Source organism: Pseudophryne corroboree, chromosome 4, assembly GCF_028390025.1.
Source record: "Pseudophryne corroboree isolate aPseCor3 chromosome 4, aPseCor3.hap2, whole genome shotgun sequence".
In the NCBI taxonomy this organism is placed as follows: domain Eukaryota; kingdom Metazoa; phylum Chordata; class Amphibia; order Anura; family Myobatrachidae; genus Pseudophryne; species Pseudophryne corroboree.
This window is the reverse complement of record NC_086447.1, coordinates 144,220,478-144,243,953: the sequence shown is the minus strand read 5'-3', so window position 1 is coordinate 144,243,953 and position 23,476 is coordinate 144,220,478. Positions and strand designations below refer to the sequence as shown.

Here is a 23,476-nt window from a genome sequence, read left to right as displayed (position 1 = left end):
AAGGATGGCCAGAGGTCAAATTAAAAATTTAGGTTCCAGAGGGAATTAGATTTGGAGAATTATAGAGATAAAATTCTTAATTTTCCAGAAACCAGTAAGTTTTGGGCTGCTCCACCAGATGTGGAGAAACGAACCTTCTAGGGTGCAGCCATGCCAACATATGTCAGATGCATTGGGAAGCATCTTTTTCAGCCGAGCAGGGACCAAGGACATTCTACAGTATAGAGGATTTTATATATATATATTCACCTTTATCCTTATGCAGATTGAGCTGGAGGTAGCTCTCTCTAAGCTCAGCCAAGTCCTCAACATCTAAAGAATCTCCCAGGTCCTGCTCCCAAGCCAACTCGTGAGGATCACACGTGGGCACTGAGGTTAGGGAAAGCTCAGAATATAATGTGGAGATCAATCCAGCAGTGGAAGACTGACGGACACAGAACAATTCAACAGGAGTCAGGGGGCGAAGAGCAAGGCGGTATTTAAATTTGCCATGACACGTTCGTAGCTGCAGGTATTGGAAAAAGTTTTTAGAAGGGATGCCAAATTACAATTGAATGTCAAAAAATAGGGGAATTGAGGTATAGCTTATCAAATAATTTGGGATTCGAATACCACCTTCTAGCCAGGGGAAGAAACCTGAAGAAACCAGGCCAGGGGGGAAATCAGAGGAATAATGGGTGAGAGGTGGACAGCTGTGCGGAGAGGTAATAGCGTTTAACATTAGGGATGCCTGAAAAAAAATACATTGCTACCGTACGCGTTCTTGTTTCTTTAAAACCAGCCTGTAAACTAGAAATAATGTCACTGTTACGTAATGTGTACTTAACACTGTAAGGTGCGCTGTTTTCCTGCTGTCAGATTTATTTCTTATCTCTTAGCTCTTGCATTTTTATATGATCTGATATGTTGTTTTGTGAAGCGGAACGTTAAAAAGCCAATAGCTCACTGCGTCCGCCTGTTACCTCCAGTAGCAGTTTGCTTGTTTCCTGTTATTTCCTGGGCCCAGTGCAGATCTGTAAAACTGACCTTTGTCCCAAATGAGCACTTGTGATATAGATGTCATTCTGCATCTCTCATTGTTCTGCATGGCAAGCTCATTTCTGCAGGCTCTAATTAGGATCCCGCTCAGCCTAGGTTGTGGCAGGACTGCTGGCTGCCTTGGGTCAGGTCTGCCTCTTTATTTTTGTAAGGAAGCCCCTTGTGTTTCATAGCGTTTTATCATTAAATATGCCCAGGATGGCTTTCTGCACAAAGTCAGCCTGCTCCCATGCCCTAATCACACAATGCGCTCTCCTGACCGCCTCTAAAAATAGCTCTTGTGGGTAAGGGGGAAAGATGATGATAATGAAGCTCCTGTTTTGCCCTGTTATGTATAGTCATAGAAGCAAATTCATGCTACATAGTGGCGAAACGATTCCAGCAAAATTAAATGAGACATTAGTCTGGGCTTTTATGTAACGTTGCACCTGTACATTCATTATTACTGTAGAGATTGCTGCTGCTGGATGGTAACGCAACTGCTGCTGTGGTTGTGTGGTTTAGCATGATAACACAATGTTGCATTTGGTTTGTATTTTAGTCATTTGGTATGGCGTCTACCATGTGTAGTGTTGGGGGTTTTATGCTCCTTTTATATATCTGCAGAGGCATTTTTATACCAAATCATTGATTTGAAATGTAAAACGTGTATTGAGCTGCTTTTCCTTCTGGTGTCAATCTACACACGTTCTCTGTTGTTTTTGTTGTGGTAAAAGTCATCCAGGCCCATTGGCCCCAATACCCACAGACCTCATTGGCATGGCGTAAAGTATTTTACATTGAAGTGCGGCATTTCTGGCATTGCCCACTCCATGTAACTAGCAGACAAACAATTTGGCAGTTGCTCAATCATACCTGGAGATAATTATATATCAGGTGCTGGAAGGGGGAGGGGTCACAGACAAACAACAGACAGAGAGGAGGGGGGTGCAAATCCCCACCCCTAAATTCCCTTCCGCACACTGAAAATTACCTGTAACCATCCCTGAATCTATCTGGTAATAAAATTCAGAGAATTAGTCACAAATGTTTGCAAACACATGTTTAGCTGCTGGCCATGTCATGGCTTCTCTGATACAGCAGTCCTAACCTACATAATAGCAGTGCCCACATAGGGCCATGTAATTTGTCACAGTAGGCCTCATGATAAAGGCTATTACTAAAACACTTCCAGACAGAGAGCTAACTTACCCAGGAGCCACCCCCAGCATCTCCCATTGGCACTACAAGGAACAGCATGCCTTCCAAATGCTGCTCCCATTCAATGCCTCTTGCACACAAGCAGACAAACAATTTGGCAGTTGCTCAATCATACCTGGAGATAATTATATATCAGGTGCTGGAAGGGGGAGGGGTCACAGACAAACAACAGACAGAGAGGAGGGGGGTGCAAATCCCCACCCCTAAATTCCCTTCCGCACACTGAATATTACCTGTAACCCTCCATGTAACTGCCTTTCTCTGACGTCCTAGTGGATGCTGGGGACTCCGTAAGGACCATGGGGAATAGTGGCTCCGCAGGAGACTGGGCACAAAAGTAAAGCTTTAGAACTACCTGGTGTGCACTGGCTCCTCCCCCTATGACCCTCCTCCAAGCCTCAGTTAGATTTTTGTGCCCGAACGAGAAGGGTGCACACTAGGTGGCTCTCCTGAGCTGCTTAGTGAAAAGTTTAGTTTTAGGTTTTTTATGTTCAGTGAGACCTGCTGGCAACAGGCTCACTGCATCGAGGGACTAACGGGAGAAGAAGCGAACTCACCTGCGTGCAGAGTGGATTGGGCTTCTTAGGCTACTGGACATTAGCTCCAGAGGGACGATCACAGGCCCAGCTTGGATGGGTCCCAGAGCCGCGCCGCCGGCCCCCTTACAGAGCCAGAAGACAGAAGAGGTCCGGAAAATCGGCGGCAGAAGACGTCCTGTCTTCAACAAGGTAGCGCACAGCACTGCAGCTGTGCGCCATTGCTCTCAGCACACTTCACACTCCGGTCACTGAGGGTGCAGGGCGCTGGGGGGGGGCGCCCTGAGACGCAATAAAAACACCTTGGATGGCAAAAAATGCATCACATATAGCTCCTGGGCTATATGGATGAATTTAACCCCTGCCAGAATACACAGAAAAACGGGAGATAAGGCTGCCGAGAAGGGGGCGGAGCCTATCTCCTCAGCACACTGGCGCCATTTTCCCTCACAGCTCCGTTGGAGGGAAGCTCCCTGGCTCTCCCCTGCAGTCACTACACTACAGAAAGGGTTAAAAAAGAGAGGGGGGCACTAATTACGCGCAGTATTAAAAATGCAGCAGCTATAAGGGGAAAAACACTTATATAAGGTTATCCCTGTATAAATATATAGCGCTCTGGTGTGTGCTGGCAAACTCTCCCTCTGTCTCCCCAAAGGGCTAGTGGGGTCCTGTCCTCTATCAGAGCATTCCCTGTGTGTGTGCTGTGTGTCGGTACGTTTGTGTCGACATGTATGAGGAGAAAAAATAAAAGACAGTGGTTGACATGAGACAGCCGGCTACTCAGCTTGTGCCTGTCCAGACGTCTCATAGGCCGTCAGGGACTCTAAAGCGCCCGTTACCTCAGATGGCAGATATAGACGCCGACACGGATACTGACTCCAGTGTCGACGGTGAAGAGACAAATGTGACTTCCAGTAGGGCCACACGTTACATGATTGAGGCAATGAAAAATGTTTTACACATTTCTGATAATACGAGTACCAAAAAGGGGTATTATGTTCGGTGAGGAAAAACTACCTGTAGTTTTCCTGAATCTGAGAAATTAAATGAGGTGTGTGATGATGCGTGGGTTTCCCCCGATAACAACTGATAATTTCTAAAATGTTATTGGCATTATATCCTTTCCCGCCAGAGGTTAGGGTGCGTTGGGAAACACCCCCTAGGGTGGATAAAGCGCTCACACGCTTGTAAGAACAAGGGCTCTACCCTCTCCTGAGATGGCCGCCCTTAAGGATCCTGCTGATAGAAAGCAGGAAGGTATCCTAAAATGTATTTACACACATACTGGTGTTATACTGCGACCAGCAATCGCCTCAGCCTGGATGTGCAGTGCTGGGTTGGCGTGGTCGGATTCCCTGACTGAAAATATTGATACCCTAGATAGGGACAGTATATTATTGCCTATAGAGCATTTAAAAGATGCATTTCTATATATGCGTGATGCACAGCGGAATATTTGCCGACTGGCATCAAGTCTAAGGGGGTAATTCCAAGTTGATCGCAGCAGGAAATTTGTTAGCAGTTGGGCAAAACCATGTGCACTGCAGGGGGGCAGATATAACATGTGCAGAAAGAGTTAGATTTGGGTGTGGTGTGTTCAATCTGCAATCTAAATTACAGTGTAAAAATAAAGCAGCCAGTATTTACCCTGCACAGAAACAAAATAACCCACCCAAATCTAACTCTCTCTGCAGATGTTATATCTGCCCCCCCCTGCAGTGCACATGGTTTTGCCCAACTGCTAAAAAATTTCCTGCTGCGATCAACTTGGAATTACCCCCTAAGTGCGTTGTCCATTTCTGCCAGTAGAGGGTTATGGACACAACAGTGGTCAGGTGATGCGGATTCCAAACGGCATTTGGAAGTATTGCCTTATTAAGGGAGGAGTTAGTTGAGGTCGGTCTTTCAGACCGGGTGGCCACGGCAACAGCTGGGAAATCCACGTTTGTACCCCAGGTCGCCTCTCAACATAAGAAGACGCCGTATTATCAGGCGCAGTCTTTTCGTGGGCAAGCGGGCAAAAGGTTCCTCATTTCTGCCCCGTGACAGAGGGAGAGGAAAAAGGCTGCAGAAATCAGCCAGTTCCCAGGAACAGAAGCCCTCTCCCGCCTCTGCCAAGCCCTCAGTATGACTCTGGGGCTTTACAAGCAGAACCAGGCACGGTGGGGGCCCGTCTCAATGAATTTCAGCGCGCAGTGGGCTCACTCGCAAGTAGACCCCTGGATCCTTCAGGTGATATCTCAGGGGTACAAATTGGAATTCGAGACGTCTCCCCCTTGCCGTTTCCTAAAGTCGGCTTTACCGATGTCTCCTTCTGACAGGGAGGCAGTTTTGGAAGCCATTCACAAGCTGTATTCCCTGCAGGTGATAATCAAGGTACCCCTCCTGCAACAGGGAACAGGGTATTATTCCACACTGTTGTGGTACCGAAGCCGGACGGCTCGGTGAGACCGATTCTAAATCTAAAATCTTGAACACTTACATACGGAGGTTCAAATTCAAGATTGAGTCACTCAGAGCAGTGATTGCGAACCTGGAAGAAGGGGACTACATGATGTCTCGGGACATCAAGGATGCTTACCTTCATGTCCCAATTTACCCTTCTCACCAAGGGTACCTCAGGTTTATGGTACAGAACTGTCACTATCAGTTTCAGACGCTGCCGTATGGATGGTCCACGGCACCCTGGGTCTTTACCAAGGTAATGGCCGAAATGATGATACTCCTTCGAAGGAAGGGAATTTTAGTTATCCCTTACTTGGACGATTCCCTGATAAGGGTAAGATCCAGGGAACAGTTGGAGGTCGGTGTAGCACTATCTCAGGTAGTGTTGCGGCAGCACGATTGGATTCTCAATATTCCAAAATCGCAGCTGATTCCGACGACTCGTCTTCTGTTCCTAGGGATGATCCTGGACACAGTCCAGAAAAAGGTGTTTCTCCCGGAGGAGAAAGTCAGGGAGTTATCCGAGCTAGTCGGGAACCTCCTATAACCGAGCCAAGTCTCAGTACATCAATGAAATGGTTCTGGGAAAAATGGTGGCTTCCTACGAAGCAATCCCATTCGGCAGATTCCACGCAAGAACTTTCCAGTGGGACCTGCTGGACAAATGGTCCGGGTCGCATCTTCAGATGCATCAGCGGATAACCCTGTCACCAAGCACAAGGGTGTCTCTCCTGTGGTGGTTGCAGAGTGCTCATCTTCTAGAGGGCCGCACATTCAGGACTGGGTCCTGGTGACCACGGATGCCAGCCTGCGAGGCTGGGGAGCAGTCACACAGGGAAAGAATTTCCAGAGCTTATGGTCAAGCCTGGAGACATCACTTCACATAAATATCCTGAAGCTAAGGGCCATTTACAATGCTCTAAGCTCAGCAAGACCTCTGCTTCAAGGTCACCCGGAGTTGATCCATTCGGACAACATCACGGCAGTCACCCACGTAAACAGACAGGGTGACACAAGAAGCAGGAGGGCAATGGCAGAAGCTGCAAGGATTCTTCGCTGGGCGGAAAATCATGTGATAGCACTGTCAGCAGTATTCATTCCGTGGACAACTGGGAAGCAGACTTCCTCAGCAGACACGACCTCCACCCGGGAGAGTGGGGACTTCACCCAGAAGTCTTCCACATGTTTATAAAACTCGACAAGTATTGCGCCAGGTCAAGGGACCCTCAGGCAATAGCTGTAGACGCTCTGGTAACACAGTGGGTGTACCAGTCAGTGTATGTGTTCCCTCCTCTGCCTCTCATACCCAAGGTACTGAGAATTATAAGATGGAGAGGAGTAAGCACTATATTCGTGGCTCCGGATTGGCCAAGAAGGACTTGGTAACCGGAACTTCAAGAGATGCTCACGGAGGATCCGTGGCCTCTACCTCTAAGAAGGGACCTGCTCCAGCAAGGACCCTGTCTGTTCCAAGACTTACCGCGGCTGCGTTTGACGGCATGGCGGTTGAACGCCGGATCCTGAAGGAGAAAGGCATTCCGAATGAAGTCATTCCTATCCTGATCAAAGCCAGGAAAGATATAACCGCAAAACATTATCACCGCATTTGGCGAAAATATGTTGCGTGGTGCGAGGCCAGTAAGGCCCCGACGGAGGAATTTTCAACTAGGTCGATTCCTACATTTCCTGCAAACAGGAGTGTCTTTGGGCCTGAAATGGGGGTCCATTAAGGTTCAAATTTCGGCCCTGTCAATTTTCTTCCAAAAAGAACTAGCTTCAGTCCCTGAAGTTCAGACGTTTGTGAAAGGGGTACTGTATATACAGCCTCCTTTTGTGCCTCCAGTGGCACCTTGGGATCTAAATGTAGTTTTTGGGTTCCAAAAGTCACATTGGTTGAACCACTTAAATATGTGGAGTTAAAATATCTCACATGGAAAGTGGTCATGCTGTTGGCCCTGGCCTGGGCCAGGTGCGTGTCAGAATTGGCGGCTTTATCCTGTAAAAGCCCTCATCTGATTTTCCATTCGGACAGGGCGGAATTGAGGACTTGTCCTCAGTGTCTCCCTAAGGTGGTTTTCAGCGTTTCACCTGAATCAACCTATTGTGGTGCCTGCGGCTACTAGGGACTTGGAGGACTCCAAGTTGCTAGACGTTGTCAGAGCCCTGGAAATATAGGTTTCCAGGACGGCTGGAGTCAGAAAATCTGACTCGTTGTTTATTCTGTATGCACCCAACAAGCTGGGTGCTCCTGCTTCTAAGCAGACTATTGCTCGTTGGATTTGTAGTACAATTCAGCATTCCACAAGGAAGATGGGCTCATCTTGGGCGGCTGCCCGAGGGGTCTCGGCTTTACAACTTTGCCGAGCAGCTACTTGGTCAGGAGCAAATACGTTTGTAAAATTCTACAAATTTGATACCCTGGCTGAGGAGGACCTGGAGTTCTCTCATTTGGTGCTGCAGAGTCATCCGCACTCTCCCGCCCGTTTGGGAGCTTTGGTATAATCCCCATGGTCCTTACGGAGTCCCCAGCATCCACTAGGACGTCAGAGAAAATAAGAATTTACTTACCGATAATTCTATTTCTCATAGTCCGTAGTGGATGCTGGGCGCCCATCCCAAGTGCGGATTGTCTGCAATACTGGTACATAGTTATTGTTACCAAAAAAATCGGGTTATTGCTGTAGTGAGCCATCTTTTCTAGAGGCTCCTCTGTTATCATGCTGTTAACTGGGTTTAGATCACAAGTTATATGGTGTGGCTGGTATGAGTCTTACCCGGGATTCAAAAATCCTTCCTTATTGTGTACGCTCGTCCGGGCACAGTATCCTAACTGAGGCTTGGAGGAGGGTCATAGGGGGAGGAGCCAGTGCACACCAGGTAGTTCTAAAGCTTTACTTTTGTGCCCAGTCTCCTGCGGAGCCGCTATTCCCCATGGTCCTTACGGAGTCCCCAGCATCCACTACGGACTATGAGAAATAGAATTATCGGTAAGTAAATTCTTATTTAATTGCACGTGAATAACTGCAGCATTATGTACTATCTCCCTCATTAACCAATGGATGTCAGGTTATTATTAACATTTAAATGCAAAGATTAAAATTGCGCCACATGTATGATAAACAGATATGTTGTTTGGAGAACTAGTTACTATGACACTCCCCTATGTTACTGGTGGGGCGTCCGCTAGTACCCTCAAATTATAGGGGTGGTAAACCCCTAAAGACAATGTAGGAATAGGAGGGGATGAGGGTTTGCAGCGACCTTGGTGTCAGTAAGGTAAAAACTAGCAGTACGTTTTAAAATATTAAAACTATTTATTCGTATAAAAATTCAAACATAAAAGAGATACATAAAAAATGGGACAATTTAAAACACAACTGAACTAAAAGCACCAAATAAAAGAGTATAAAAGATCCTTATCTTAGAGAGAGGTATGTACAGGTCATCCAACGCGTTTCGTCTGATGAGACTTCTTCACAGGGTCTGTGAAGAAGTCTCATCAGACGAAACGCGTTGGAAGAAATTGTCCCATTTTTTATGTATCTCTTTTATGTTTGAATTTTTATACAAATAGTTTTAATATTTTAAAACTTACTGCTAGTTTTTACCTTACTGACACCAAGGTCGCTGCAAACCCTCATCCCCTCCTATTCCTATTGTTAACATTTATTTATCTTATGTCTTAGAGATTACTGGGGTTCCATTTAGTACCATGGGGTATAGACGGGTCCACTAGGAGCCATGGGCACTTTAAGAATTTGATAGTGTAGGCTGGTTCCTCCCTCTATGCCCCTCCTACTAGACTCAGTTTAGAAAATGTGCCCGGAAGAGCCGGTCACGCTTATGGAAGCACCTGAAGAGTTTTCTGCATTTATTTTATATGTTTTTTATTTTCAGGCAGGGCTGGATGGCACCAGCCTGCCTACTTCGTGGGACTTAGGGTAGGAGAATGGCCCAACCTCTTGAAGGGTTAATGGTCCCGTTCCCCGCTGACAGGACACTGAGCTCCTGAGGGAACTATTCATAAGCCCCACCACGGCGAGCGTACATTCCAGCAGCACGCCGCCACCCCTAACAGAGCCAGAAGAATGAAGAGTGGTGAGTACTAAGCCGGCGTCCCAGCTAGCCGGGCGCCGGCCATTATGGCGGCATGAGGGTACGGAGCCGCACGGCTGCTAACCGGGCGGAATGCGTCTCCAGGCGCAGTACATAGCTGCGTCTCAGTACACTGTACACAGTACCCACACTGGCAAAAACAGCCTAAAATGGTTTTCTCTCCATTTTAAGCACCAGATTGCCTCAACCAGTATAAAAAAATTGGGAAGACCACGCGTCATTGAGGGGGCGGGTCCTTCACTATGAACGGATCCAGCAGCTCACCAGCGCCATTTTCCCTCTGCAGTGGACACAGCTGACTGACAGGGATTCGCAGCTCCTCCGGTCACCCAGAGGGTGCAGTTTCAAGAAAGATGGTCAAGTCAGGAAGTCATCAATCCAATCAACATTCTGGAACTCAGGGACATATACAACGCCCTTCTGCAGGCCTCATATCTTCTTAAAGTTCAGGCCATTCAGGTCCAGTCGGACAATGTGATGGCAGTGACGTACATAAACGGACAGGGCGGAACGAAAAGCAGAGCAGCAATGTCAGAGGTGTCAAGAATTCTCCTCTGGTCAGAAAAAAACGCTCTGGCGTTGTCTGCGGTCTTCATTCCGGGAGTAGACAACTGGGAAGCAGACTTCCTCAGCAGACACAACCTGCACCTGGGGGAGTGGGGCCTTCACCCGGAAGTGTTCAGGTGCGTGACACGTCGATGGGGATATCCACAGATCGACATGATGGCCTCTCGTCTCAACAAGAAGCTCAAGTACTGTTCCAGGTCGAGAGACCCACAGGCAGTGGCGGTAGATGCTCTGACAACTCCGTGGGTCTATCAGATGGTGTACGTGTTTCCTCCACTTCCTCTGATCCCAAGAATTCTAAAAATAATAAAAAGGGAAAAGGTTCAAGCAATACTCATTGCTCCGGACTGGCCAAGAAGGGTCTGGTACGCAAACCTTTTGAAGATACTCCTCGAAGATCCGTGGCCTCTACCTCTTTGTGATGATCTTCTTCAACAGGGCCCGTTCGTTTATCAGGACTTACCGTGGCTACATTTGACGGCATGGAAGTTGAATGGCTGATTCTAGCCGGAAGAGTGATCTCTAACAAGGTTATCCCGACTATGATCCAAGCCAGGAAGGGGGTAACGTCTAAACATTACCACCGTATTTGAAAGAAATACGTTTCTTGGTGTAAGAGCAGAAATTATCCTGCGGTGGAATTTCATCTGAGACGTTACCTGTTCTTTCTGCAGGCATTTGTGGATGTGGGCCTACGTTTGGGCTCCATAAAAGTCCAGATTTCGGCCTTGTCCATTTTCTTTCAAAAACAATTGGTTTCTCTCCCTGAGGTTCAGACGTTCTTGAAAGGTGTTCTGCACATCCAATCTCTCTTCTTGCCTCCTACGGCACCTTGGGATCTCAATTTGGTGCTGCAGTTCCTCCAATCGGACTGGTTTGAACCGTTACAGGAGGTGGATGTAAAATATCTTACGTGGAAGACCGTCGCACTGTTGGTCTTGGCTTCAGCAAGACGTGTGTCGGAGATGGGGGCTTTGTCTCACAAAAGCAAATATTTAATTTTCCATGAGGACAGAGCTGAACTCAGCAATTTCTTCCTAATAGTGGTGTCTGTGTTTCACATAAACCAACCTATTGTGGTTCGGTTTGTCACCAACACCTCTGCTACTTCAAAGTCTTTGGATGTTGTGAGGGCTTTGAAGGTGTATGTAAAGCGAACAGCTTGTCACAGAAAATCAGATTCGCTGTTTGTTCTTTATGATCCCAATAAACTTGGGTGTCCTGCTTCAAATCAGTCCATTGCACGCTAAATCAGGCTCACTATCCAGCATGCTTATTCCATGGCAGGTTCGCCGGTTCCAAAATCTGTTCAGGTCTCTACTAGGTCGGTGGGTTCTTCCTGGGCGGCTGCCCGGGGTGTCTCGGCTTTACAGCTCTTCCGAGTGGCTACTTTGTCTGGTTCGAACACGTTTGCTAAGTTCTACAAGTTCGATACTTTGGCCTCTAAGGGGCTTCAGTTTGGTCAATCAGTTCTGCAGGAACCTCAGCACTCTCCCACCCGGTTTGGGAGCTTTGGTACATCCCCATGGTACTAAATGGAACCCCAGTATCCTATAGGACTTAAGCAAAAATAGAATTTTAATTACCTACCGGTAAATCCTTTTCTCGTAGTCCGTAGAGGATACTGGTCACCCGCCCAGTGCTTCGTTCTTCCTGCACTGTTACTTGGTTAAGTATTATTGTTTGGTCCAGCTGTTGCTGTTCCTGTTTAAAGTTGGGTTAGCATAGCTTTCCTCTGGTTTGTGTGTGCTGGTTCGGAATCTCACTACTATCCTTTATATCCTTCTCTCAAAGTATGTCTGTCTCCTCTGGCACACTTTCCTAGACTCAGTCTGGTAGGAGGGGCATAGAGGGAGGAGCCAGCCCACACTATCAAATTCTAAAAGTGCCCATGGCTCGTAGTGGACCCGTCTATACCCCATGGTACTAAATGGAACCTCAGTATCCTCTATGGACTACGAGAAAAGGGTTTATCGGTAGGTAATTAAAATCTTATTTTATGTAGCACCAGCATTTTCTGCTGTGCTCACAAGCTTGCAATCCATGAGAAATTATAGTAGTATCTGATCAGTAGCATAAAATTGAATAGCAAAAAAGGGGCTGAAAGGCACTCAAAGATGGCACAAGCTGCCCAAGTTAAATCAATTCCACTAAAATTGTCACCACATTTAAAAAGCAGAAAACCTATCAAAAGGGGGAATCGACTATACCCAAGGCGCTGTATAACCTGACTGAAATTAACACGTATGCACACAACCATATATACTCAGTATGATTCTCGTAAGGGAAACAAAAGTCCAGTATTATTTTTTTCAGGGGTGCTCCTTCCCCTTGAGGCTCTCTTGTTTCTCTCTTGCTCAGATATACATGGAAACAATAAACATAGAACCAATGTGTGGTAAGTTTTTTTTTTTTTTTTTCACAAGTATAGACAAACAATGTATTTTTTCTCTTATTCATGGAAAAATTGGGCGTACCCCACTCACGCACAATGATAGGGATAATTGTATGTAAAGGTTTCTTTGGTAAGGTGCAAATTTCTTCACTAGGGCTGTGAATCAGGCGTACACCACTCACTCTTTATCTAGAAGGTATCAACACGTAAAGCGGTTTCTTTTCAATACCCCATCTAGAATAATAGGCATACCCCAAACCCACGTTATGTTAATAAGTGACGGTCTTATAAAGGTATCTTTAATTGATGCAAAGATCATCTAGCAATCTTGTCTGGAAATACAGATTGTAGAATGTAGATGCGTACCATACTTAGTGTTAGGATTGATGTGACTCTTATAAAGGTAGCTTTCGGCATCCACTGCCTTCGATATGCCTTCTTTCAGTTTCTATGTATAGTTATGCATTTACCTTCTAGATAAAGAGTGAGTGGGGTACGCCTCTTAGTGAAGAAATGTACACCTTACCACAAAGAAACCTTTATATACAATTATCCCCATCATTGTGTGTGAGTGAGGTGCGCCCAGTTATTCCTTATGTAAGAGAAAAGTTACATCATTTGCCTATTCTTATAAGAGAAACATACTACGCATTGGCGGTCTGTCGTTTATTGGTTCCATATATATCTTCACAAGAGAGAAAAGAGAGCCTCAATGGGGAGTATAGCCCCTGAAAAGGAATAACTTTGGACGACTTCTTCTTATTCCCTTTTCAGGAACAGTATTAAGTGTGTGTGTGTGTGTGTGTGTGTGTGTGTGTGTGTGTGTGTGTGTGTGTGTGTGTGTGTGTGTGTGTGTGTGTGTGTTTTTTCTTCCCATCAGGTGTATATAGCACCTTGGGTATAGTCGATTCCACCCTTTGATATGTTTTCAGCATTCAATAGAATGCCAAGGAGTAATAAGCTTTAGTCGGCCATTTTTCCCACTGCATAATAATTCAGTTAATACTTGTAACCTACTTTCTATATTAATCCCTGTGTGCTGAGGTTTTGTCACACTTGTGCTTTTGCTTATTTTGCCACCTTTTGGACCAATCACATGCAAACATCAGTGTCTGTAAATTTGTTTAGGACTGTATTAAAGTTGGTGTAATATATTTGTTGAAGTCAGCATGCCACAGAACCTGTGTAACTCATGCGTGTCCCTGATTAAAGGGAGAATGTAACAAACCTCTGCCGGCCCCATACATATAATGCCTTACCTTTATTCTACACAGGAATTTTACTTATACCCCCTGGTATAGTAAAGACAACTTGCCCAAAATGGGCCAAAGGTTGTTTTGGCTTGTAGGTGTTTTTTTAAAATAAATATATATTGTGTGTGTGTGTGTGTGTGTGTGTGTGTGTGTGTGTGTGTGTGTGTGTGTGTGTGTGTGTGTGTGTGTGTGGTGGTGGGGGGGGGGGGGGATGGGGGGTGTATTTTTGTAGGCGGTAATTTTTTTTAGAATTGAAATTGCAAAATAGTAAACTAATAGCAAATTTTAACTTTTCCTAAACCCCACCAAGAAATACGGCCTTGCTTTGTCATCAGTCCACCTTTTGCAACATAATAAAAATCAGGATTTTACGCCTTTTCATAATGACACCTGCCCTTGAAATTGATTAAGAGAAACAATACAACCTCCCACATCAAGTGAGGGAGTCACTTACCTTTCTGACTCAAGACTGGAATGTACACTAGTTACAGTTTACACTCTGGTTTTTTTTTTGTTTTTTTTACATGTACCTTTTTATATATGTGTAGAATGTTTGCTTAAAATAGCTATAGGACTCATCCTCAGCACTTTAGAGGTAATGTATATGAGGTGGACAAGTCCCACTGAAACCTACACGTCTTTGTTACAACAGTTCAATGTGTTACAGTCCAGAGGAATGCATACAGAATGTTATTAAACTTTTGGCTGTAGTTTTTATGTGTTCAAGGAGACAACAAACCTGCCCTTCATGTGCACTGCCCTATAAATCTCCAAGTGTAACCAATACAGGACCATACATTGATAGAGCAATAATGACTTACAGTATAAACGCCTAGTCTCTAACATACTACCTGCACTCAGCCAACACATAGGCCAGGAGACCAGGTATAGGCAGAATGCCTCGGTGCCCTATATATCACCATTCACGTACATTTAGCTAGATCTAGGCACTCTCCTGATACCTAATTATTCATACATAATGTACAGGTGCACTATAGATCTTTGTAACAACAAAGTCTGTTTTGGCAGAAAACACACAAGCATGTCATCATTGTGCAGTGATCCAGTGCAAGAGATGCAGATACAATATATCAGGGCTGGCCAAACCAGTCCTCGAGATCTACCAACAGTTCACATTTTCCAGACCACCTAGCTGGTGCACAGGTGTAGTCATTCCTAATTAAGATGTGCTGCATTCATTCCTAACTGACAATTGATCTCCAGGAGGCCTGGAAAACATGAACTGTTGGTAGATCTCGAGGACAGGTTTGGCCAGCCCTGCAATATATCATCCTAATTTCATGATGTGTATGTGCTTCAGTAACCATTCTCCTCTTCTATGTTCAGGCTCCATGGTTCCATTTTCAATGCGAATTTTACACGCTGAGTTGCGCCAGTATCTTGGAAGTCCTCAAGAATCGCTGGACCGATTGCACAGTATGAAAACTATTTGCTTAAAGGTAGGTGTGACTGTGCAAACTGCATCTCGTGTGGAAGAGCCACTAACGTTCTCCACACCCTGTGAGACGCTAACCGATTGCTGCATAATAAATATATATATATATATATATATATATATATATATATAAAATTACTGCATTCATGTTTAGATGGTAAAGTACAGCTAAAACTAGAGTAGAAGTTAATCCACTACTTCACAGCTTCTTGCACTCAGTCCTTAGGACCCCACACAGTTCATGTTTTCCAGTTCACCAGTGGATTTTTAAAAAGTGACAGTTTGTGATGCACAGTACACCTGCTGGGGAAGGGAAGCCAAACCCGGGCCACTATTTCAAACCCAGGATTCGGGAATGAAACGCTCTCATTCCCGAGATTGACACACAAGACTGGGCACTGCTGTGCCGCAGTCCTTGGACAGGCAGGTTGCTGCGCAACATAATCTACATCACGCCGTGCACAACCACATAGCATCCTTAAGCGGGTGAGTGTGTGGATGACCAGGGTGACGGGCATATGTTTGGCTGTTCAGCGTGACCTATATTACGCCACACACAGCCTGGCAGCGTCTGAGCCGCGTGCTGCTGGTGCTCATCGCTGCCAGGCATTACTGCACAAGTGCAAATTAATCCAAAGATAGGAGCCCCGGCAATTTTAGGCCAAAATCCCGGTATCCCACCAATCCTGATCCCGAGATTGGCCTCCCTTCTGCCAGGTGACCTGGCAAACGTGATGTGTGGGGTCCTGGGGACTGAGTTTGAGAATCACTGCACTACTGTATTTTGTTATCTTTATAAAATGTATGTCTGTGTACGGATAATGAAAAGGGGATGGAAGTGTTTGTGTGCAACCTTGTTATACACCTCTCTTCATATAATCAGTATAAGCAGCGTACTTCAGTAGGTATATATAGAAAAACAAGGAATGCTTGTTTACTGGTCAATTAAATAGATTCCCGGAATCAAACCATAACTTATAATGATTTATAATACTTAAAGGCACACAAACATGGATACAATATGCAGCAAGTGAATGTTGCCCCAGTCCCAGACTGGTAGGTATAGGTCCTGTACCACTTATGGTAATTAAGCAGCAATTTGTCACATAATTAACACAAAGATAATAGATAATAAGATTGAGACCTGTTGGATAATTATACAAGTACATGTTCACAGTGGAAATTCATCCAACTGCCAATGCTGATAATTGAACGTTAGCAGCAATTGTCCGATATTACTTCTCCTGACGGGGAGACAGATGATTGAAGACATAAAGATTGGCATGCAGTAGACTATAGAAACATAGAATGTGACGGCAGATAAGAACCACTTGGCTCATCTAGCCTGCCCCTTTTTTTTCTCCATATTTTTACCTCAAACCTTATTTGATCCTTATTTCTTTGAGTAGGGGGGTTTGGTAAGACCTCTAGTGGGTCTAAACCAAAGAAGGCTTCCTAAAATTTAACTTTCAATATGTTCCATTAAAAAAGGGGGGGAAATTTCAAAAATAGGTAAAACAATGGGGTATATTCAATTGAAGTCGAAAAGACGTCAGTTTTCGACTTTTTAAGGTCGAATCCTGATTCGACCTATTCAATATTTTTCTAAATTTTTCGACAAGTCGATAAATTCGAAAAGCACGTGGATCGACGGAATAGCTGCCGATCCAAGTGTTTCTGTCGGAAACCGATAGGGTTTTGGCCCCCTTTTCAACCATCTCAGTCCGACATCAAAATGAGATGCGGACCCAGAGGAGGCGAGGGAAGGGGAGCCGCAGGGAGATGGGGGGACAGCCGGCGAGCATACAGGGAAGATCAGCGCTACAGTAGCGCTGCAGTTGGATGTCACTCAGCCGCCCGACCTCACTGCAGCTTCCACCCTGCTGGAGCCGGGTGGAAGCTGCCGTGTGGTCGGGCAGCTGAGTGACATCCTGCTGCAGCGCTACTGTAGCGCTGATCTTCCCTGTATGCCCGCCGGCTGTCGCCCCCCTTCTCCTCCTCTGCGTCCCATCTGAATTCGACTTGAAAAAGTCACATTAAGTATAGTCCCTGTTTTGACTGATTAATGTAACCCAAGGGGAGGTGCAATTCTTTACTATTGATTATAAATAGGGTATATTGGTGGGACAATAGATTTATAAGGTAAGCAAAAGTGAAAATGTATTTTTATATGTATATACAGGTTTAGAATATTGAATTATAAAGATCCTTCAATTAAACATGATCTCCAAATAACCTGATATGGGTAGCTCCCAGTAAAGCACTTGTTCAGCATGCACCAACTATATCCTTATTTCTTTGTAAGGATATCCAAATAGAACCTTACTTTCTTTTCCTGAACCTCAGTTTTTTCTCAGACCTTTTAATTTATGAATTTGTTTCCTACTGTCATTAACCACACTACTACACCCTCTCCCTTTTCTATTACTATTGCATTGGTGGGGGCTCACCTCCCCCTTTTGCAGTATTTTGCTGTATCCCAGCTGTATTCAGCTCTGCATGTCACCTCCCCGCACTGCACATTGCACAATGTAACAGAAGAGATTTGACACAGCAACGCATTTGAAAGCCTCCTATGGACAGAACCAAGTAGTTCTAACATTGGGTAGAGGTCCCAGCTATGTGAGTGCCAGGACCCTGCTAACTAGAGGGAGGGGTGACGTTCTGTGAGGAATTCTACACCAAAGTACTGCACATAATTAGCAAGAAAATTTCCCATAGAAAATCCCTTTTCAGCAGCTATTCCTAGGATCAGCTTGTTAAAAACCCTTTGCTATTCAGAAGGGCAGTCACTGACATTAGGTGTTTATTAGGAATTTGTGTCTCTTTGGAATCTGCTCTGATTTTGTAAAAAAGTAAGGAGTTCCATTTATAAAACAAGGCTGTGCCTCCTTAAGGAAGATTGTATATTGCCAGTTGTCATTGGCCTCTCACCGCCTAGGGCCCCTTCCCTATCCCTATATTAGCATCTCACCGCCTGTAGCTGAGCACTGGAGAGATCCAAGAAATGAAGGACCTGTAGGACCTGTACTTGTTAACAAACATGTTTCCTTTTCATAAATAGAACCCCTATATTTCTCTAGCATCCATAAGGGATATTGGGGACACATTAGAACGATGGGTATAGATGGGGTCCAAAGGAGTCAGTGTACTTTAAATTTCTTCCACTGGGTGTGCTGGCTCCTCCCCTCTATGCCCCCTCCCACAGGCAGTTTAGAAAAAAGTGCCCTCAGGAGAGGATGCACACTCTGCAAGCTCCAGAGTTTTTCTTCATTTTATTTTAAACTTTTGTTTATTTCGGTTGGCAGTTTGGGCAACAGCATACCTGCACCGTGGGAGTTAGGGGGGGACGGTCACCAGCCTTGCGAGGTGCAGAGCCGCTTCCCCGCTGCAGGACCACCGTCCTGAGGGGTTGTTTGTTCAGCGGGGCACTGGCTATCACAACCGCAGCACGCCGCACAGCACTAACAGATGCCTGAAGGTGAACGTCGGTGGGGAGTACAAACCGGGGGCCACGCTGGGGGGGGTCCCCCGGTTCATGGTGCGGCTGTCACACGGGTGAGGCGTACGGGACCCTCCTTGGGGGGACCCGCTATAGCCCCTGTGTAACACTGACTAACGGTGGGCTGAACTAAGCATTCATGTGAGGTTACAGCATGTTTAGGAGACATGGCCAGTATAAATTTATTCAGTAGCTCCAGCGCCATTACGGGAGGCGGAGCTACATCTGAGCAGGCTCAGCGGCATTTTGGTGCCTTCTTCTGCATAAGCAGCAGCAGCCTCATACAGCTCCTCCGGAATCTGACACACGCTGGATCACTGGTACCGTGTGTAGTCTAGGGGGAGAGCCGCTATTTGTGCACATTACTTATTCCTAACGGGGAAATCGTTGTCAACAAACAGTTTTCACTGATAGAAAAAACGCTGACAGCCTCACTGGGGTTCTCTAGCGTTGGGTGTGCGGGTGCCTTCTCTCCCTCTGTATTACCTCTCACATGCAATAGGGCAGGCTTGCATTGAAAAGGGTCTGTGTTGTATGTGTATTGTTGTGTTACTTTTCATCATGGTAAAACACAAGTTATGCAGTATGTGTAACACCAGATTTTTCCCACTCTCATCTGGTTCCATTTCATGTGCGCAGTTTAGTCAGTCCTCACAAAATGTTGAGGAGACTGTGGGGTAGGGTCATGACCTTCCTGGCTGGGTGCAATCAAAACTATGGTGTCTGATATGTCATCTCAGCTCACTGCAAATGCCCACAAAACACAAGAACTGCAACAAGCAGTGGCAGATCTAGCTGCCAGGGCTGATGTTCCCCATCCCCCCCTCTCTACTGCAGGTCCACATAAACGTGCTTTACCTGCACTCCTCTCAGATACTGATGATGATATACTGGATGATGGAGATTATGTGGATCCCATAGGTGGTCATTCCGAGTTGTTCGCTCGTTGCCGATTTTCGCTATATTGCGATTAGTCGCTTACTGCACATGCGCAAGGTTCGCAGAGCGCATGCGGTTAGTTATTTTACACAAAAGTTAGGTATTTTACTCACGGCATAACGAGGATTTTTCTTCGTTCTGGTGATCGGAGTGTGATTGACGGGAAGTGGGTGTTTCTGGGCGGAAACTGGCCGTTTTATGGGCGTGTGCGAAAAAACGCTGGCGTTTCTGGGGAAAATGCGGGAGTGTCTGAAGAAACGGGGGAGTGTCTGGGCGAACGCTGGGTGTGTTTGTGACGTCAAACCAGGAACGAAACTGACTGAACTGATCGCAATGGCTGAGTAAGTCTCGAGCTACTCAGAAACTGCTAAGAAATTTCTATTCGCAATTCTGCTAATCTTTCGTTCGCAATTCTGCTATGCTAAGATACACTCCCAGAGGGCGGCGGCTTAGCGAGTGCAATGCTGCTAAAAGCAGCTAGCGAGCGAACAACTCGGAATGAGGGCCATAGGTGGGGATTCCAGTCCTACACAGGGTATTGAACCCCTCATTTTGGCTATAAGGGATGTGCTAAAGCTCCCCCTAGAGGACGCTGCAAATCAGCAGTCGTTTTTCCTCCCTCAAGACAAACTGACTGTCACATTTCCTGATTCTAAGGAATTAGATGATTTATTTAAGCTTGCCTGGAAAAATCCAGATAAGAAATATCAGGTGACAAAACTTATTTTTGCATACATTCCCCTGTGCCCCTGAGGGCAGAAAGCTCTGGGAAGAATCTCCGGCTATAGACGTCTCAGTCTCTCACCTCTCTAAGAAGGCGATACTCCCAGCTCTGGGCTCCTTTACTGTAAAGGACCCGGGGAAATAGGAAAATTGAGACCACACTGAAATCTATCTACATTGCTGCAGGTATATCTCAAAGACCGGTCATTGCAGGTTGCTGGATGACACATGCAATTCATTTCTGGGCTACTCCGATTCAGGAGGGTCTCCCTGGTTACTACGGTAACTTTCCTAAAACACATTCAGGACATGGCAAGGGTACTCTGTGACTCCTTAAAAGAGATTGGCAATATTCATGCTAGGACCACTGCTGTGGCTGTGTCAGCACGCAGAGCCATATGGTTGCGTCAGTGGATTGCAGACGCTGACTCCAAACGCAATGTGGAATCTCTTCCCTTTACAGGTGAGTTGCTCTTCGGAAGCGAATTGGACGCATGCATCTCCACAGTTACTGCTGGGAAATCCACGTTTTTTCCCTCGGGGGCTCTGCCTGATAGACGTACCTACCTGGGACAGTCCTTTCGGTCCACCAGATTTTGATGTAGGGCCAGGGGTGCATCAAATGCATCTTGAGGCACCAAAGGAAAACCTAAGAAACCAGCCGTTGCTGGCTCTCAGGAACAGAGCACCAGTCCACAAAAACCTCAGCATGACGGTGCCCGCCCACCCCGGGAGGATCTCGAGGTGGGAGCTCGGTTACGTCACTTCAGCCACATCTGGGAAAGTTCCTGCCAGGACTCCTGGGTAAGGGACCTTATTTCTCAGGGTTACAAGCTGGAGTTCGACGGTGCTCCTCCCCAACGATTTTCAAATCAAGCTTACCAGCTTTGGAAAATATGCGAGTTACGCTGCTACTGGCCATCACAAAGTTGGTCCAGTCCCAAGTCATTGTTCCGGTACCCCTGCGATCAGCAAGGACAAGGTTACTACTCCAGTCTGTTCGTTGTGCCAAAACCAGACGGGTCTGTGAGGCCAATTTTGAATCTGAAGTCCTTGAATCCTTACCTAAAGGTTTTCAAATTCAAGATGGAATTTTTGAGAGCAGTGATCGCAGGCCTGGAACATAAGGAATTCCTAGTGTCCCTGGATATCAAGGAAGCCTACCTCCATATCCCTATTTGGCCGCCTCATCAGGCCTATCTGAGGTTAGCCTTGTTGAACGATCACTACCAGTTCCAGGCGTTACCCTTCGGCCTGGCTACAGTTCCGAGGGTGTTCACGAAGGTGATGGCGGAAATGATGTTCGAGCTCAGGGTCCAGGGGGTCAATGTGGTCCCTTACCTAGACAATCTTCTGATCAAAGCGAGTTCCAGGGAGCTCCTATTACTCCATATAGATTGCACTATCCCAACTTCGGTCACAACACGGGTGGATCCTCAATCTGCAGAAGTCCCACCTGGAGCCATCTCAGCGGCTCCTGTGTCTGGGTATGCTACAGGATACTGTAATGCAGAAAGTGTTCCTCCCAGAGGACAAAGTGAGAACTCTCCAGGAAATGGTTCGCATGGTTCTCCGACCGACTCGAGTATCCATTCATATTTGCATAAGATTGTTGGGAAAGATGGTAGCCTCATACGAGGCCATCGTACGAGGCCATTCAATATGGAAGGTTCCATGCCAGACCCTTTCAATTGGACATCCTGAAAAAGTGGTCCGGTTCCCATCTTCAGATGCACCGGATGATTCAACTGTTACCCCAGGCCAGGCTTTTACTCCTGTGGTGGCTGCAGTCTTCCAATCTCCGGGAAGGTCGACGCTTCGGGATTCAGGATTGGATCCTCCTCACGACGGATGCGAGTCTGAGAGGATGGGGAGCTGTCACCCAAGGGGTGAAGATCCAGGGCAGGTGGTCTGCCCAAGAGGCCCTACTTCCGATCAACATCCTGGAACTTCGGGCTATCTAGAATGCTTTGCTTCAGACCTCCCTTCTGCTCTGGGATCAGGCAATCCAGGTACAGTTGAACAACGCCACGGCTGTGGCATACATCAGTCGACAAGGAGGGACAAAAAGCCGGGCCTTCATGCGAGAAGTAACAAGAATACTCCTCTTGGCGGAAAGAAATGCAAGAGCACTGTCCGCAATCTTCATTCCGGGAGTGGACAACTGGGAGGCAGACTTCCTGAGTCGCTACGATCTCCACCCAGGAGAGTGGGGCCTACATCCTCAGGTGTTTCAACAGATCATCGACGAGTGGGGTTGCCCCCAGAGCGACATGATGGCATCTTGCCTCAACAAGAAACTTCACTGCTATTGCTTGTGAACCAGAGATCCTCAGGCGTGCACAGTGGATGCACTGACGTCGCCTTGGCCTTACCAACTGGTCTTCATATTTCCTCCGATTCCGTTGATCCCAAAGGTGCTCAAAAGGATCGAAGGAGTACAAGCAATTCTGCTTGCCCCGGATTGGCTCCGGAGAGCGTGGTACGCAGATCTTCTCGACATGTCCGTCGAAAACCGTTGTCCTCTGCCACTCAGAAGAGATCTTCTGCAACAAGGACCGTTCGTCTACCCGGACTTACGGCGGCTTCGTTTGATGGCATGGAGGTTGAGCGGAACATTCTAGCTCACATGGGACTTTCCAAAAAAGTAATTGCCACTATGGTGCAAGCCAGGAAACCTGTGATGTCAAAACACTATCATAATATCTGGCGGAGATGTGTCTCCTGGTGTGAGAAACGCACATATCCATCTGCCGAATTTCACTTGGGAAGATTTCTTCGGTTCCTGCAAGCTGGTGTGGATCACGGCTTACGTCTGGGTTCCGTTAAGGTCCAGATTTCAGCCCTCTCAATCTTCTTCAAAAAGAAGTTGGCTATGCTGCCTGAAGTTCAGACCTTCTTGCAAGGGGTGCTTCACATACAACCTCCGTTTGTGCCACCTACGGCACCTTGGTGTTTGGATGTGATATTACAATTTCTGCAGTCCTCCTGGTTTGAACCTCTGATGACGGTAGAAGACAAGTACCTCACGTGGAAGACGGCGATGTTACTGGCCCTGGCTTCTGCTAGACGTGTCTCAAAATTGGGGGCCTTATTGTGTAAAAGTCCATACTTGGTCTTTTACGAGGACAGAGCAGAGCTCAGGACTAGGCAGCAGTTCCTGCCGAAGGTCATCTCTGCGTTCCACTTGAATCAACCTATTGTGATACCGTCACGTTCTGGCACTTCTGCCCCTCCGAAGGCATTGGATGCTGTGCGAGCCTTGAGGATCTATGTCAAGAGGATGGCTCGGATCAGAAAGGCAGA

The 23,476-nt window shown here is 46.4% G+C and overlaps 1 protein-coding gene across 2 annotated transcripts in view; it reads left to right on the top strand.

Annotated features, from left to right (window-relative positions):
* Nucleotides 1–23,476, top strand: part of TRAPPC12 (trafficking protein particle complex subunit 12) — a 298,877-nt gene that overhangs the window by 176,205 nt on the left and 99,196 nt on the right. For both annotated transcript variants that reach the window (XM_063915478.1, XM_063915477.1), the window contains exon 6: nt 14,898–15,010. In XM_063915478.1, the coding sequence (XP_063771548.1) occupies nt 14,898–15,010 (113 nt within the window). The remainder of the gene's footprint in view (nt 1–14,897; nt 15,011–23,476) is intronic.